General features: G+C 51.8%; 6 protein-coding genes across 6 annotated transcripts, besides 1 other annotated feature; 4 read left to right on the forward strand and 2 right to left on the reverse strand.

Annotated features, from left to right (window-relative positions):
* Positions 1-221: 221 nt before the first annotated feature.
* On the forward strand, positions 222-1,307 carry PODANS_7_8775 (uncharacterized protein; the record flags this gene model as incomplete). Its single annotated transcript, XM_001908208.1, has 1 exon — positions 222-1,307. One exon carries the CDS (start codon positions 222-224, stop codon positions 1,305-1,307), a length of 1,086 nt encoding a protein of 361 aa, XP_001908243.1.
* Positions 1,308-2,006: 699 nt separating this feature from the next.
* On the forward strand, positions 2,007-3,760 carry PODANS_7_8780 (uncharacterized protein; the record flags this gene model as incomplete). Its single annotated transcript, XM_001908209.1, has 3 exons — positions 2,007-2,332; positions 2,519-2,763; positions 2,811-3,760. 3 exons carry the CDS (start codon positions 2,007-2,009, stop codon positions 3,758-3,760), a joined length of 1,521 nt encoding a protein of 506 aa, XP_001908244.1.
* Positions 3,761-5,313: 1,553 nt separating this feature from the next.
* Positions 5,314-5,384, forward strand: a tRNA (tRNA-Gly).
* Positions 5,385-6,575: 1,191 nt separating this feature from the next.
* On the reverse strand, positions 6,576-8,138 carry PODANS_7_8790 (uncharacterized protein; the record flags this gene model as incomplete). The annotated part of the gene is made up of 1 exon (XM_001908210.1): positions 6,576-8,138. The coding sequence occupies one exon, from the start codon at positions 8,136-8,138 to the stop codon at positions 6,576-6,578; it is 1,563 nt and encodes a 520-aa protein (XP_001908245.1).
* Positions 8,139-9,027: 889 nt separating this feature from the next.
* On the forward strand, positions 9,028-11,808 carry PODANS_7_8800 (uncharacterized protein; the record flags this gene model as incomplete). Its single annotated transcript, XM_001908211.1, has 1 exon — positions 9,028-11,808. The coding sequence occupies one exon, from the start codon at positions 9,028-9,030 to the stop codon at positions 11,806-11,808; it is 2,781 nt and encodes a 926-aa protein (XP_001908246.1).
* A 678-nt stretch (positions 11,809-12,486) lies between these two features.
* Positions 12,487-12,827, forward strand: PODANS_7_8810 (uncharacterized protein; the record flags this gene model as incomplete). Its single annotated transcript, XM_001908212.1, has 2 exons — positions 12,487-12,601; positions 12,652-12,827. The coding sequence occupies 2 exons, from the start codon at positions 12,487-12,489 to the stop codon at positions 12,825-12,827; spliced, it is 291 nt and encodes a 96-aa protein (XP_001908247.1).
* Positions 12,828-13,357: 530 nt separating this feature from the next.
* PODANS_7_8820 (uncharacterized protein) lies at positions 13,358-14,097 on the reverse strand (the record flags this gene model as incomplete). The annotated part of the gene is made up of 3 exons (XM_001908213.1): positions 13,358-13,738; positions 13,799-13,863; positions 14,073-14,097. 3 exons carry the CDS (start codon positions 14,095-14,097, stop codon positions 13,358-13,360), a joined length of 471 nt encoding a protein of 156 aa, XP_001908248.1.
* Positions 14,098-14,099: the final 2 nt, after the last annotated feature.

Raw genomic sequence — 14,099 nt, forward strand, 5'->3', positions numbered from 1 at the left:
TAGGGCTGCACTCCCCAACAGCCGAGAAGGTCCCCCCGCACAATGAGTGAGCCAAGGCAGAACAGCTGACCACTTACAAACATCCATTTACGTGGCTCTGCATTTTTTGGAAAGTGGGAAATCACGCATCCATCTTCACTCACTGTCAAGTAGGTAGATATCAATCCATTAATGTTTTCCATCCACTGTGAACCCTCAACATCGCAATCCAATTCGGCATCATGCCAGAAAACTTCTTCACCCGCAACTCCCTCCCCGAAACTACAGAACGCCTCCTCTTTGGCACAGCCCTCGCTCGGTTCCCTACCTCTGTGCTCATCGAGCCCGCTGTTCAAGGGTACTGCTCTTACACACTTCTCAACACCACCCAGCAGCTCGTTTTGCAGTTCCGGCCCGAGAAACATGCCATTGATCTTGAGGTTGCAGCTTTGGCGAGGGGGGTCCATGGGGCTTGGGCGCCGGAGACGGAATTTCTTGGGTTTGTTGGGGGGAAGGAGGGCGGGAGGATGGGGTTTTATCGTCATGGGTTGATTCCTGGGAGGATTTTGGCGGGTTTTAGGACAGGGGAGGGAGGGGTTGAGGTGGGTGGGTTGGTGAGGGAGTTGGCGGAGTTTTATGCGCAGGCGTATCGTTATGGTGGGTGTGGTGGTGAACGGAGAGGGAAGGTTGGGGGGAGTTTGGAGGGGCGGTTGGTGATGTTGAGCGAGGGACTCCCTGCTCGTTTCCGACCGTTTGTGTCTCCTGTTCTTGGAGAGCTTTCTGGGATTGTTGAGCTTCCTTGGGTGCTTACACATGGGGATTTTAGCGCGGATAATGTTATGGTGAGGTTGGAGAGCGCTGAGAAACGGAAGGAAAGGGGTAAAGGGAGGTCGAGGGGTGGTGAGAAGTCGAAGCGGGAGTTGAGGTTGAAGGCTGTGATTGACTGGGCCGAGGCTGAGTTTTTGCCGTTTGGGACGGGGTTGTATGGGTTGGAGAGTATACTGGGACATCTTGATCGGCTGAACACGTCTAATGTAGAAGAAGTAGGAGGGAGGTCTCGATTAAGAGAGATATTCTGGTCTGAGTTAGCAAGTCTGATACCCCAACTGAAGGCAGATGAGAAATTCTACGAGAGGGTGAAATTGGCCGGTTTGATGGGCGTGCTATTTTGGCATGGGATAGCATTCGACAACGGGGCACTTGACCGGGTTGTTGAGGAGGGGAGGGATGATGAGGAGATTGGGCTGTTGGATGAGATTTTGTTTGGTGAGGGGAGTGAAGACTTTGCCGAGTTAAAAAGCAAAAGAGTCGAAAACTCCAAAAAATGAACCCGCAACCTCAGTCCTCAGAGCAGGGAGGTACAGCACGAGCCACATTATATTGTGGTTAAAACCACTGCGCCAACTCACATCCTATTGAATGTTGCGATACTTGGAGGGGCAGAAAGGGAGCCTATATGCTACTGATGAGAGTGATGGGTTGCTCTTGCCGATTTAGGGGAGGCATGTGAAATGGGAAGGAGCGACCTGGGTGCTCCTCCCTTGACGGGACACAGGGTCACGCGGCTACCGAGGAATCCCCTCTTTTCCACCACCCCATCAGTTCTGTTTTTGTGGTAGTGGCCTCACCTCCTTCTATGCTTACTAGTACTTCAACATCCCTATACACCTAAAACCGACCGTTCTACCTAACTCTTTATGATAATAGGCCATGTCACCCGCTTCCCAACCAATTCAAATCACCAAAAAACGCCTGGTCATCTGCTGTGATGGCACGTGGATGAACAGTGACACGGGCTACAGGAAATCATCCTACCGGAACCCTATTGGAAAAACGGCTGTTCCGTCCAATGTCACCCGTCTCTCCCGGTCTTTACGTCGGTCATGTACAGATGGAACTCTTCAGGTCATTGATTATCACTCCGGAATTGGCTTAAGTGGCAGTTTCGCAGATGTTTTATCCGGCGGTGCTTTTGGCTTGAGCATCTTTGAGGTGTGCCTCAGTCAAAGTACTGAAGCAGTCCGCACATGCTTACAGAGTTTCAGAATATCCGGTCAGCCTACTCCTTCATATGTGCCAACTATACCGATGGTGATGAGATCATCCTTGTGGGCTTCTCACGGGGAGCCTTTACCGCAAGGTCAGCTGCGGCAATGGTCTCGGATCTAGGGCTCCTGACCCGCGAAGGCATGGAGTATTTCTACCCCATCTACAAGGACAGGCGGCATTGGCGGGATACCAAATATAAGGATCCTTTTCCGGATACACCGTTTAGTGATAAGCCCAAAGGGGATGATGCTTCACGGAAGTATCGAGAGATGCTTGTCGAGGTAGGCTTGTTCTCTCTATTTTTGTTCATGAGTGCTAAGTTACAATGATTAGAAGGGTCTCACACGCATCCATCAGAACCATGAGAACAGGTCACTGATCAAAGTGAGGGCTGTTGGTATGTATACTTGTCCCAATCATCAAAGGGTATAGTTTGTTGCGGTGGACGTGATACTCACGCTCAAATAGCCGTGTAGGACACTATTGGAAGCTTGGGAATACCCCATTCAACCGCCGAATTTCGCTTACTTGACACTGACTTGTCAGATCGTATCGAGTATGCCTTTCATGCACTTGCCCTCGATGAACACAGGTCCTCATTTATACCTACAGTGTGGGAGCGCACCGTTGATAACCTGGGTGCCACAGACTTACGCCAGGTTTGGTTTCCAGGCAATCATGGAAATGTAGGCGGGGCCTGGAAAGATGCCGGAATGTCCGACATTACTTTGGCTTGTGAGTGCGATTTCTTACAACTATCAATCCCCACTAACATCCTCCAGGGATGATGGATCAGCTTGCGTCCATTGGCGTCGAGTTTGATGAGGCAGTCATCATGCGCCTTTTTGACCAGCTTGAACACTCTTACCGCGACATGGCTGAGAAAGACCCCAAGTGTACGCATGCACAGAAGCACCCGAGACCAAGCAGGCCGTTGATAGAAGTCGAACCACCTCCAATAGAGTCGAACAATCTCCCAGAATGGGTGCGATTCCGACTGCGAAGTCTTTCAACGGCAACCGATACTGGGAAGAAGATCATCGGCGAGAAGCACTGGGCCATCAAGCCCATCTGCGCAAGAAATATCCCCCTTCGACCCTGGGCGCTCGGCGCAATTCGCGGTTCCAAGGCTGCCGGATCCAAAGTTCGCTCACCATGCGCCTATAAGAAGAGAGATCCTATCACCGGAAAAAAGACCAAAGACTTCCTCGAGGATACCAACGAGCGGATGCATAGCTCTGTGCGTGTCCGTCTCGCGTTAGAGGGGCTTGGGCTCAACGACAAAGGTGTCTGGGAAGCTCCGGCACTGAAAGGGAAATGGGCCTTGCGAAAGACCACTCGAGAATTTTTGGATCCCATCCCCAAAACTGTGACATCCTGGGAGAAAAGTACCGCATCAGCTGCAACAACATCCTGGAAGAAGAAGCTGGACCTGTCCAACAATCAGACTGCACACAAACAAGATGACGACGAGTCGCTGGCTGCTTCAAATGCCGCAACGTTAGTAGAGACGGCAGTTGAGCAGCAGCGCCCGTTGCAGGCGATGGATAACAAGGGTTACAGGTGGGTTTGGGAGTATTGTGGCAATGCGAAGGATGCACCACCCCAGAAGGTGATGGTAGAGGAGCAGCTGGGGCCGTTTGAAAGACAGTTGCTGAGATTGTTAGGGGGTGTGCCAAATGTGTATGAGTTCGCCGAGACGGTGGAGCGGATGGATGGGAGGAAGGTGTAAATGTGGGGCAGTAACGCCAAGCAAAGATAGGGGGTAGCCCTGGTTGCTGGGTGAAGGAAAAGGAATATGTCAACAAACATCACTTTGCTCAACGTGATGGATGTAAAGATAGAATGGCAATGGGTGAGAGTGTGTAGCAAGGTATCGCTGCAGTAAAAACAAAGTTATGTGTATCATCCATCTATGCCCGCTGCGCGCCAAGAATGAGATGCAAAGATCCTCGGCTTTGGTTCACAGAAACTCTAGCTTTTCCTCTGCAAGTCTCTATAGTTACTTCATCCTCCTCTCAGCCCATTCAAAGCGGTCTTGATCTGCATCTTGAAGAGCTTTTCTGGTCTGTCTCTTGATCAGACTTGGTTTGTACTTTTTTGGCTGCTTCGATATGAGCTACCAGACGGGTTTGCTTTGTCTGCGCCGAGCTTTGCTTGCACGGGCGACTGGCGTGAGTAACCTCGGAGTTTGAGTCTCTCTGGGGAGGAATCTTTGGCTGACAAGGCTGTGTAGGTGGGCTTGGGTCTGGCGAGGCTTGGGTGGTGTTGGCTGGTAGTGAGAGGGTACTGTAAGCTGGTGGTGAGAGGGTGCTGTAAGCTGGTGGTGGGGTCAATCGTGGGCCCAGTGGTGGACTTGGTGATGGGCTCAATGATGATGCGCTGTATGATGTGCTCGATGTTGATGTGCTCCATGATGCGCTGTATGATGCGCGCGATCGTGTGCTCGATGATGTGGTCTGTGATGTACCCGATGGTATGCTCCGTGATGAGCTCGATGGTATGCTCGATGATGCGCTCAATGATGCGCTCGATAATGCGCTCGATGTCGTGGGCTCGGGATCATATGAATCCTCGATAGGCTGTACAACTCTTGGCAGGGAGTTGCAAGGAGATGTCCTTGTTGTATTTCTCCTGAACCGCCAGATCTGTCGGTTGATGGCAGCATTACTCTATGAAGTCTACGACGGAAAAGCCCATTGGGAGACTTGGGACTGGGACGTGTGGAGGAGTTGAACAAAGGGATGTCCATGGCAGTGGTTTATGATATTTCTATTGAGTTACACGTAGCTGGTAGCCTGGCATGGGGAAAATAAATGGTATAAAGACACTGGAAACTGACTGCCTTCTTAGGTCTCGTGGCTTTCAGGACATGAAGTTGGCAGCGGGAAATCAGGAAGCAAGTACTTTCCAGTCCTCTCTTATGGCAGTGACACGCTGTTGGCAAAAGTTCAGGCACATGAAGTAAGTGGGTAGCAAATCAAGACATTCTGTCATCAAGACCTTCTTCTATTTCGACATTATCATATACTTCACCTCACCTCACTAACAGAAACCATCAAATTCCCCAAACTACCAGGAACAAGAAATCTCGTCCTCAATCACAAGATTCAATCCCCATCACCTCTCAGGTCACAATTTAAGCTCCACGGAACTCCCGTCAAGACAACGCCTCTTTACGGCCCTACAGACCCAGCCAGCTGCCAACCCGAGCCACCGCCAGTACGTCAGGACCCAACACAGACAGAGACTATTTGACTTGAAATTCGGGCGCACACATCCGTGGCGTGCGTAGTATAGCGGTATTACATTCTGCTCGCCGAGCGAAGGACTTAGGTTCGAATCCTGACCACTCACCAGAATAGCGTATTTGGCTTCCAGCGTTTGCATTTTTTTGGACTTAGAATTGTCTGTGGCAATTATTTTTCTTTTCAGATAATAGACATCATTCACCGCCAGGTTCCAATTTCTGTTGCAGTTACAATTGATCTATGGAGGTAATTGAGGGTTAGGAGCATGAAGAGACAGACATGTAGCGTTTCTTGACCAGGTACCTAATGATGTTTAACATCAAAGGCACAGTGACTATATTACTGAATCCCAATGAATAGTTTCTTTCCTTGAATTTGAACTTTACACCAGACTCTCAGGAGGAGGCCATCATTGTGAGAATAACAAAGGGTTATTCACAAGACATTCACATTCATAATATATTACTGGCAGCGGTGTCAACCATCGAGAAAAACATCACGATTAGCAAACACTTCAACAGAAGAAGACTTATCCTTCTATCTGAAGATTGCCAAGTTTGCCATCCTTTTATTTTTCAGTTCTTAAACAACCGTATATGCTACAGGAAAATAATCGCTCTACCCACGAGATACTTACACACGAAACCACCTGCCCGACATCAAGTCAGATAATTTTCCCAATCTCCTAGGTATTTACACGATATAGAACCAAAACCTGTACTGTCTGTTCCTTTCCCTCACTGGACGACGACAAGTCTTCACCACCCTCTGGTCCATTTGCCTGAACTCTTCAGAAAGTTCGGACTTGCTTCACATCTACACCCGCATGTAGCGCTTGGGGGGTGATGGGGGAGGCTGGCCGTTTTGCAATGGACAATCCAGCGTCGGTGACTGGAAAGGTGGAGCGTTGTCGCGCTTTCTTGGGTGCTACCGAGGCAGAGTATGGTTGTAGGTGGCTTGAAGAACAGGTCGGGAGACATGCCTCAGTGTAGTCCTTGTGGTCGTCCTCATCTCCACTGGGTGATTCGCCGATGAAACTGGCTCGCTGAGTTTGCCACCAAACCGTCTTGGGTTTGCCATCGAGGTCTGTGAATAGAGTCCGGTTTGGGGGAAGTCCTCAAAGGCAATAAGGTTGGTAAGCAAGAGGCAGAAAGGGAAGACCTCTATTAGGATCGAATGTAAGCGCCCAAGCCACCTAAAAGGTATCATGAATAGGCGGGGATGGTATGCCCAGCGCCGTGGGCAGGACACTCTTGAACATGTACAGACGAGTAGTTTATCGCGAGGGCATGGGTGTTATGTGAGGTAAGGTTGATTGAAATCTTTTTTCGTGTAGAGGTATTGTGGCATGAGTATATATAACATGGTGTCTTGCAGAAGATAGAGAGAAACATTGGAAGGATCCTTGATAGTTTTATACCCAAAGGTCGAAGAGCTTGCGCCACGTAACTTCTCGTCACGACACCATTCCTTCGCGATGACGATAATGAGGAGCCAGAACGTGATAGAAATTGGCACAACAAGAATCATTGCTGTATTGGATTGAGTAACATCTTCCAGCCTATCCGCGACCCAGATACCCATCCTCAAATGCTGTGCCTTGTCAGTCACATTTTCATCATCGACACAGAGAACAAAAGACTCACCACCTGGGAGCCCAGCCGCAGCGTACATGACCAACGAAATTGGCTTCAAATCCTCATCTGTCGAACCCTCCAAGTATCGCTGCCAAAACTCCAGCACCCCCTTCACACTCTCCTTCAGCTCCGCATCAGCTCCGCACCCATAACACCTCAACCCCAAACAGGCTCCAAACTCCCGGAAAGCCAACCTCCTATTCGCGTCCCTGCTCGCGACCCCCCTCTTCCCATCCAGGAGTATCTTCCCCACCTCCAAACTCTGACTACCCAAAGTCCTGGCCCAATCCTCATCACGGAAGAAATGGCATATCCACAACCCCATCCCCAAGTCCAAACAGTCATTACTCACCCTCATCTTCCCCTCCCTCCCCATCAAAAGCCGGTAATCCGCAATCTCTGACACCAAATCCCCCGGTGGGCCATGCATGTACTCGGCCGTTCTCTGCAAAAGCCTATAAACGACAAACCCCGTCGCGGCATCAAGATGTCCCTCCGTGGGAACCGACACCCGCGACAAATCAGTAGACATCTTCCACACCATCCTCTCTGCATGATGATTGTTCCTGTTCCTGACGATAAACTTGTTGTGCACCGCCTTGGCAAGCTGAACAGCCAGTAAACTCCACTGTTTATCCCCCGTCGCCAAGGCCAGCCTGTTGAGCGCAAACATCCATAATGTCAGGTAGTGGTGATACTGCCCGTCGCCATCACGTGGGTCTTCTTCCTCAGAGTGGAGTTTTCCTATCCGGAGACCGCCCTTTAGGGGTTCTGCGTCTGTAGCACCGGGGAGACGGGAGGATAGGTCCCGGGTGCGGCCTAGGGTTTCGTGGACGGTGGTGACGAGTCTTTTGGCAAGGGTTAGGTAAGGAGGACAAGAGAGCTCTTTGGATAAGGTGATGAAGTTGACTACGCCAAAGGCATCGGTCCAGAGGTAACGGCCTAGGTGACCGGCTGCGCCCGGGGAGGAGGGGGGCGTCCACGACAAGGCGGAAGCTTCTGGGTCCGGGGAGGAGAGGATGTTGTCAAAGGGGCCGTAGACTATGGAGAGGGCTTCTTTGAAGCGGCGGATGCGCTCATTGGGGGTTGGGATGGGCATTGTCATGGTGGGCCTTTTGCTGTTGCGGTGATACTTGGAAATGTGATGGCTGGGAATGAGAATATGGCGTTTGACACTGAGTTTGGTGGTGATAGTTCTAGAAATGGAAGAATAACGGTTCATCCACTTGGATTTCCAGATAGAGGGAACACAACGTCACAGTATCTCTACCTAGAAAAAGTGTCTCGGAGAGGTCGGTTCAGACTGGGCCCTGGGACTCGAGTTAGATGACCAGTATACGATAATTGCACGGATAGAGCCGAGTGATCATCCTGTTGAAGAGGAAAATGGTGTGTTTGGAAGGGTTTGGTTGCTGTGAGGGCAGGGACCATCTTGCAGCCATCTCAACGGAAGCCAGAGCATTGTGAACGTCAACGGAGTCTGAGAGGTCTGCTTGTGCGCTGGATCGGACCCCCACATGTCGTCACTCATCTGTCGTTGTCGTTGAAGAAAGCGTTGACCCAAGCTTAAAGAGTGCCAAGGGAAAGCCAAGATGGGAGCTGAGTTGTGGATGGGACTAGTCTTTATTTGTACTAGTCATCAAAGTGGAGGTCTCATTGGTCGATCGCTGCCCCACTACCAGGTGCTACCCCGCGCAGGATGCCTGAACATTCGAGGGGCTTCTGGGGCCAGGATTCTCAAGAGCTCTGGCAGGCTCTCGCAGCTTCCTGTGCCATCATACCACATCTCGCTGCTTCGCCCTCGGGCACCAAGTGCTTACTTACACTTCTCCCAGTCTCTCCACTCGCTGCCCAAGATAAATTCTTCGCCTGTGGTGTTACCTCTCTTCTTTGTTCCCTCCATTGACTGAACCAAAACAAACAACAAACTGTTGACAACGATACCCATAACAACCAACAAAATCATCTGCTACTATTTTCAGCAGCACAACGATTTGAAGCCTGACGTCACACTCCAAGCTTCACCACATCGTCTACCTCATATAATATCACCACTTCGAACAACCACCACTCAGTTCCCGAGACGCTCTGTCTCAAAAGTCTAATTCACAATGAACTCGAAAATGGAGTTTACCGACCGAGCCAAGAAGGCGTTGGAGGACGCCATGGCCCTCGCCGAACAGTACGCACACTCACAGCTGCTGCCAGTACACTTGGCAGTCGCCCTACTCGATCCCCTCCCCGACCAGAGCAAAGATCTTCAGAACGCACCACCAGGGACGACACAAACCCTCCTACGACAAGTCGTTGAGCGCGCCCATGGCGATCCCCAGCTCTTCGACCGTGCTCTCAAGAAGATGCTCGTCCGCCTGCCGAGCCAAGACCCCCCACCAGAGTCGGTCTCGATGGCGCCCTCGTTCAACAATGTCCTTCGCAAGGCCATGGAGCTGCAAAAGGTGCAGAAGGATACCTACATAGCGGTAGACCATCTCATCCAAGCCCTCTCAGAAGATGTGTCGATCCAGGGTGCCCTCAAGGAGGCCAACATCCCCAAGCCAAAACTAGTGCAGGAGGCTGTGCAGCAAATCCGCGGCACCAAGCGTGTCGATTCTCGCAATGCCGACACAGAGCAGGAGAACGAGAATCTCGCCAAATTCACCATCGACATGACCGCCATGGCCAGAGAGGGTAAGATTGATCCCGTCATTGGCCGTGAGGAAGAGATCCGCCGCGTCGTCCGCATTCTTTCTCGGCGCACAAAGAACAACCCGGTGCTCATCGGTGAGCCCGGTGTGGGTAAGACGACCGTCGTCGAAGGTCTTGCCCAGCGGATTGTCAACAATGATGTCCCCGACAACCTTGCGGCCTGCAAGCTGCTCTCTCTGGATGTCGGTGCGCTGGTCGCAGGCAGCAAGTACAGAGGCGAGTTCGAGGAGCGTATGAAGGGTGTTTTGAAGGAAATTCAGGAGTCTAAGGAGATGATTGTCCTGTTTGTCGACGAGATCCACCTTCTCATGGGTGCTGGTTCATCTGGCGAGGGTGGCATGGATGCCGCCAACTTGCTCAAGCCCATGCTTGCCAGAGGCCAGCTTCACTGTATCGGCGCCACCACCTTGGCCGAGTACCGCAAGTACATTGAGAAGGATGCCGCTTTCGAGCGTCGTTTCCAGCAAGTCCTGGTCAAGGAGCCGACCATTCCCGAGACCATTTCCATTCTCCGTGGTCTCAAGGAGAAGTACGAAGTCCACCACGGTGTCAACATTGCCGATGCCGCCATCGTGGCCTCCGCCAACCTAGCTGCTCGGTACCTCACATCTCGCAGACTCCCCGATTCGGCCGTTGATCTGATCGACGAGGCTGCCGCTGCAGTTCGCGTAGCCCGCGAGTCTCAGCCGGAAATTATCGACTCCCTTGAGCGCCGGCTACGCCAACTCAAGATTGAAATTCACGCTTTGTCTCGTGAGAAGGACGAGGCTTCCAAGACCCGACTCGCTCAGGCCCGCCAGGATGCCGAGAACGTTGAGGAGGAGTTGAGACCACTTCGTGAGAAGTACGAGAGAGAGCGCCAGCGCGGTAAAGACATTCAGGAGGCCAAGTTGAAGTTGGAGGCTCTTCGTGTCAAGGCCGAGGATGCCAGCAGAGTGGGAGACCACAGCCGTGCTGCCGATCTTCAGTACTACGCCATCCCCGAGCAAGAGGCTGTCATCCGGCGCCTTGAGAAGGAGAAAGCTGCCGCTGACGCTGCCCTGAATGCCAACGGCGGTGACTCTGGTGGTTCCATGATCACGGATGTCGTCGGACCAGACCAAATCAACGAAATCGTCGCCCGCTGGACCGGTATTCCCGTCACCCGCCTCAAGACCACCGAGCGGGAGAAGCTTCTGCACATGGAGAAGGCTCTCGGCAAGATTGTCGTCGGTCAAAAAGAAGCTGTCCAGTCCGTGTCCAACGCCATCCGTCTGCAGCGCTCAGGTCTGGCCAACCCCAACCAGCCTCCTAGCTTCCTGTTCTGCGGCCCCTCCGGTACCGGTAAGACGCTTCTCACCAAGGCGCTTGCCGAGTTCCTGTTCGACGATCCGAAGTCAATGATCCGCTTCGATATGTCCGAGTACCAGGAGCGTCACTCCCTGAGCCGCATGATTGGTGCTCCTCCCGGCTACGTTGGTCACGACTCTGGTGGCCAGCTGACCGAGGCCCTTCGTCGCAAGCCCTTCTCCATCCTCCTCTTTGACGAGGTTGAGAAGGCTGCCAAGGAAGTTTTGACGGTTCTCCTTCAGCTCATGGACGATGGTCGCATCACCGACGGCCAAGGCCGTGTCGTTGATGCCAAGAACTGCATCGTTGTCATGACTTCTAACTTGGGTGCCGAGTACCTCGCTCGGCCCAACGGCAAGGACGGCAAGATTGATCCCACCACTCGAGAGCTCGTCATGAATGCTCTCCGCAACTACTTCCTTCCCGAGTTCCTCAACCGTATTAACTCGATTGTCATCTTCAACCGTCTCACCCGCAAGGAGATTCGCCGCATTGTCGACCTGCGGATTAGCGAAATCCAGAAGCGTCTCAGCGACAACGACCGCAACGTCATCATCAAGGTGTCGGAGGCAGCCAAAGACAAGCTGGGTGCCCAGGGCTACTCGCCAGCCTATGGTGCCAGACCGCTGCAACGCCTGCTTGAGAAGGAGGTGCTCAACCGCATGGCTATCCTAATCCTGCGCGGCAGCATTCGTGACGGCGAAGTCGCTCGTGTCGATCTGGTGGACAACAAGGTTACGGTTCTTCCCAACCACCAAGAGAGCGAGGCTTCTGACGAGGAGATGATGATTGACTCGGATGATGCTCTGGATGAGATTGCCCCCGATTCGATGGATGAAGATCTCTACAATGACTAGAGGTGTCGTTGAGATGCCAAGAAGAACGGGGACATTGAGAAGGAGAGTATTGATGACATCGATGTGGATGGAACAAAATTATGGCGATGATAATGACGGCGTTTTCGGAAGGGTTATTCATGGAACAGGGAATTGTATGGCCGGAGCAAAGGCCTAGGCTACGATAGGGAGGCATTTTGATGCATAGCATGTATTGCATAGCCTTATGGCACAACAACAGAAGTGTAGTTAGTGTAACTATTGATCAGAGATCAATAAACTGTTGATATTGTACTTTCTTTGGTTCTTTCCGTCATGTGTGACGTGTGTGTGTTTTGATGTGTATTTGACATGAAGTTTGGTCACGCCCCATTTACACGAGAATGTCGGAAAAAGCTCTACGGCGAATAATTTCTTGTCCGTATAAAATAGACACCCATTCAAAGTCATGAGGTTATTTCACTGAATGATGAACGACATGGCTCGGTGTGGGCCTCCTCTTCACCTTTCATACGAGCCGCTGATTGGTCACTCACCGCCCGCCGAATATTTTTGGAAGAACCTTGGAAGCTTGAACACCAAGTCCACCCAGACAGATACCCAGCCATACCACCACCATCACCACCACCACCTCTCTGACTTCCTCGATCTTTTTTTTTAATTTCTGAAAGAAGATCAGCAACTCAAACAACCACCAAAATGTCCTCCTCCCTCGCCCTCGACCAAGCCGACATCGAGAAGCTCAACGACAAGGACAAGGCCGAGCTCCGCCAGTTCTTCGCCAACGAGGAGCAAAAGAGCAAGATCCAGAGCCGTATGCATTACCTCCCCCGACAAATGAAGATAGTGTTGCTAACTGTATAGAATCCCACGCCCTCACCTCCCTCTGCTGGAAAAAGTGCATGGCCTCCTCCTCCACCTTCAAGTCGGGCGCCCTCGACGGCACGGAAAAGGCCTGCCTCGCCAACTGCGTTGAGAGGTTCATGGACGTCAACATGGCTACTGTTAGGCAGCTGGCTGGCATGGGGGGACGTCACTAGAAACAGCAAGACTTCTTCTTTCGGAATGATTTGAAATCACCCAACCCCACCACGATCATGAATGAGGATTCGACAATGTGGAGATGGAGGACATGTTATGGTACATGGGCAGACCAAGGGGTATAGAGTTTGAGACGTTGACTACGGGCAGCGTTGTATATCACATCTGGGCGAGAGGAAGCAGGGGAGCGGGCTGTACGATAGGAGATATTGTCCCCATATGGGAATGGGTGGTCACATATCATGGCAGACCTGATTGGAAAAGACGGCACCACACCGTGGATTGTACACTACTTGGAACTCTACGTATCACATGGCAACTGACACAAATTTGACATCACAACAGGACACAACCAAAGGACCAAAATGATATGCCCGTCATCAACGAGGAATGGTCAATTGTTTTCATTGCCGGGTATCTGACGCCAATTGAAAAATGCAATCCCAATTCCCTTCTTCGTTGACAACACCATTTTTGTTGATTTTTTTTTTCATTCCCAGTCCCGATCCATCATCACACGACCGAACGTTTAGACGAGGCCGAGCTTGGTGGCGGCAATGTCGAGGGCATCGACATCAGCGGTGAGGCGGGCAAAAGCCTTCTTGGAGCCGTCGGGGCGGATCAAGGTGTTGATCTTGACGGTGTCAATGTCGTAAAGCTTCTTAAGAGCCAGCTTAATCTGAGCCTTGTTGGCCTTGACATCGACGATGAAGACGAGGGTGTTCTGCTCCTCGATCTTCTTAAGGGCACCCTCGGTATTGAGGGGGTGGATGATGACCTTGTGCTCGTCGAGGCGGGGGGCGTGGGGGATCGACTTGCGGGGGTACTTGGGGGCGCGAGACAACTGGAGGGTCTTGGGGCGGTGGAAGGTGGTGCTGTGGCGGACCTTGGTCTTCTTGTGGGCGTGGACCTGGAGAGGGGATTAGACTTCTGATCGTGAGGCCAAAGTTGGAGAGAAGAAGTAACATACACCCTTGAGGGCAGCCTGAGCAGCCTTCTTCGCCTGAGCACCCTTGCCAGCCTTGGAGGCACCGCCTGTATCGTGGGAGAGTCGAGTCAGTATAAAGCATTCGCCTGAACAAGGGGAGGACCGTCTTGTTCAAACTCGCAAAATCTGCTGCTGCTTTGATGCTTCACCTCGCCGCCATCATTTTGCGACATGGTCGGCGGCGAAGCTCCGCACTGAGCGACGGCCGAAATTGTTGTGTTTGTATCAATCCATTTCCTGGAGGATTCTCAAGTACCTTTCTTAACGTCCTTGGGAGCCATTT

The sequence above is a fragment of the Podospora anserina genome, chromosome 7 (genome assembly GCF_000226545.1).
Source record: "Podospora anserina S mat+ genomic DNA chromosome 7, supercontig 1".
Lineage (NCBI taxonomy): Eukaryota > Fungi > Ascomycota > Sordariomycetes > Sordariales > Podosporaceae > Podospora > Podospora anserina.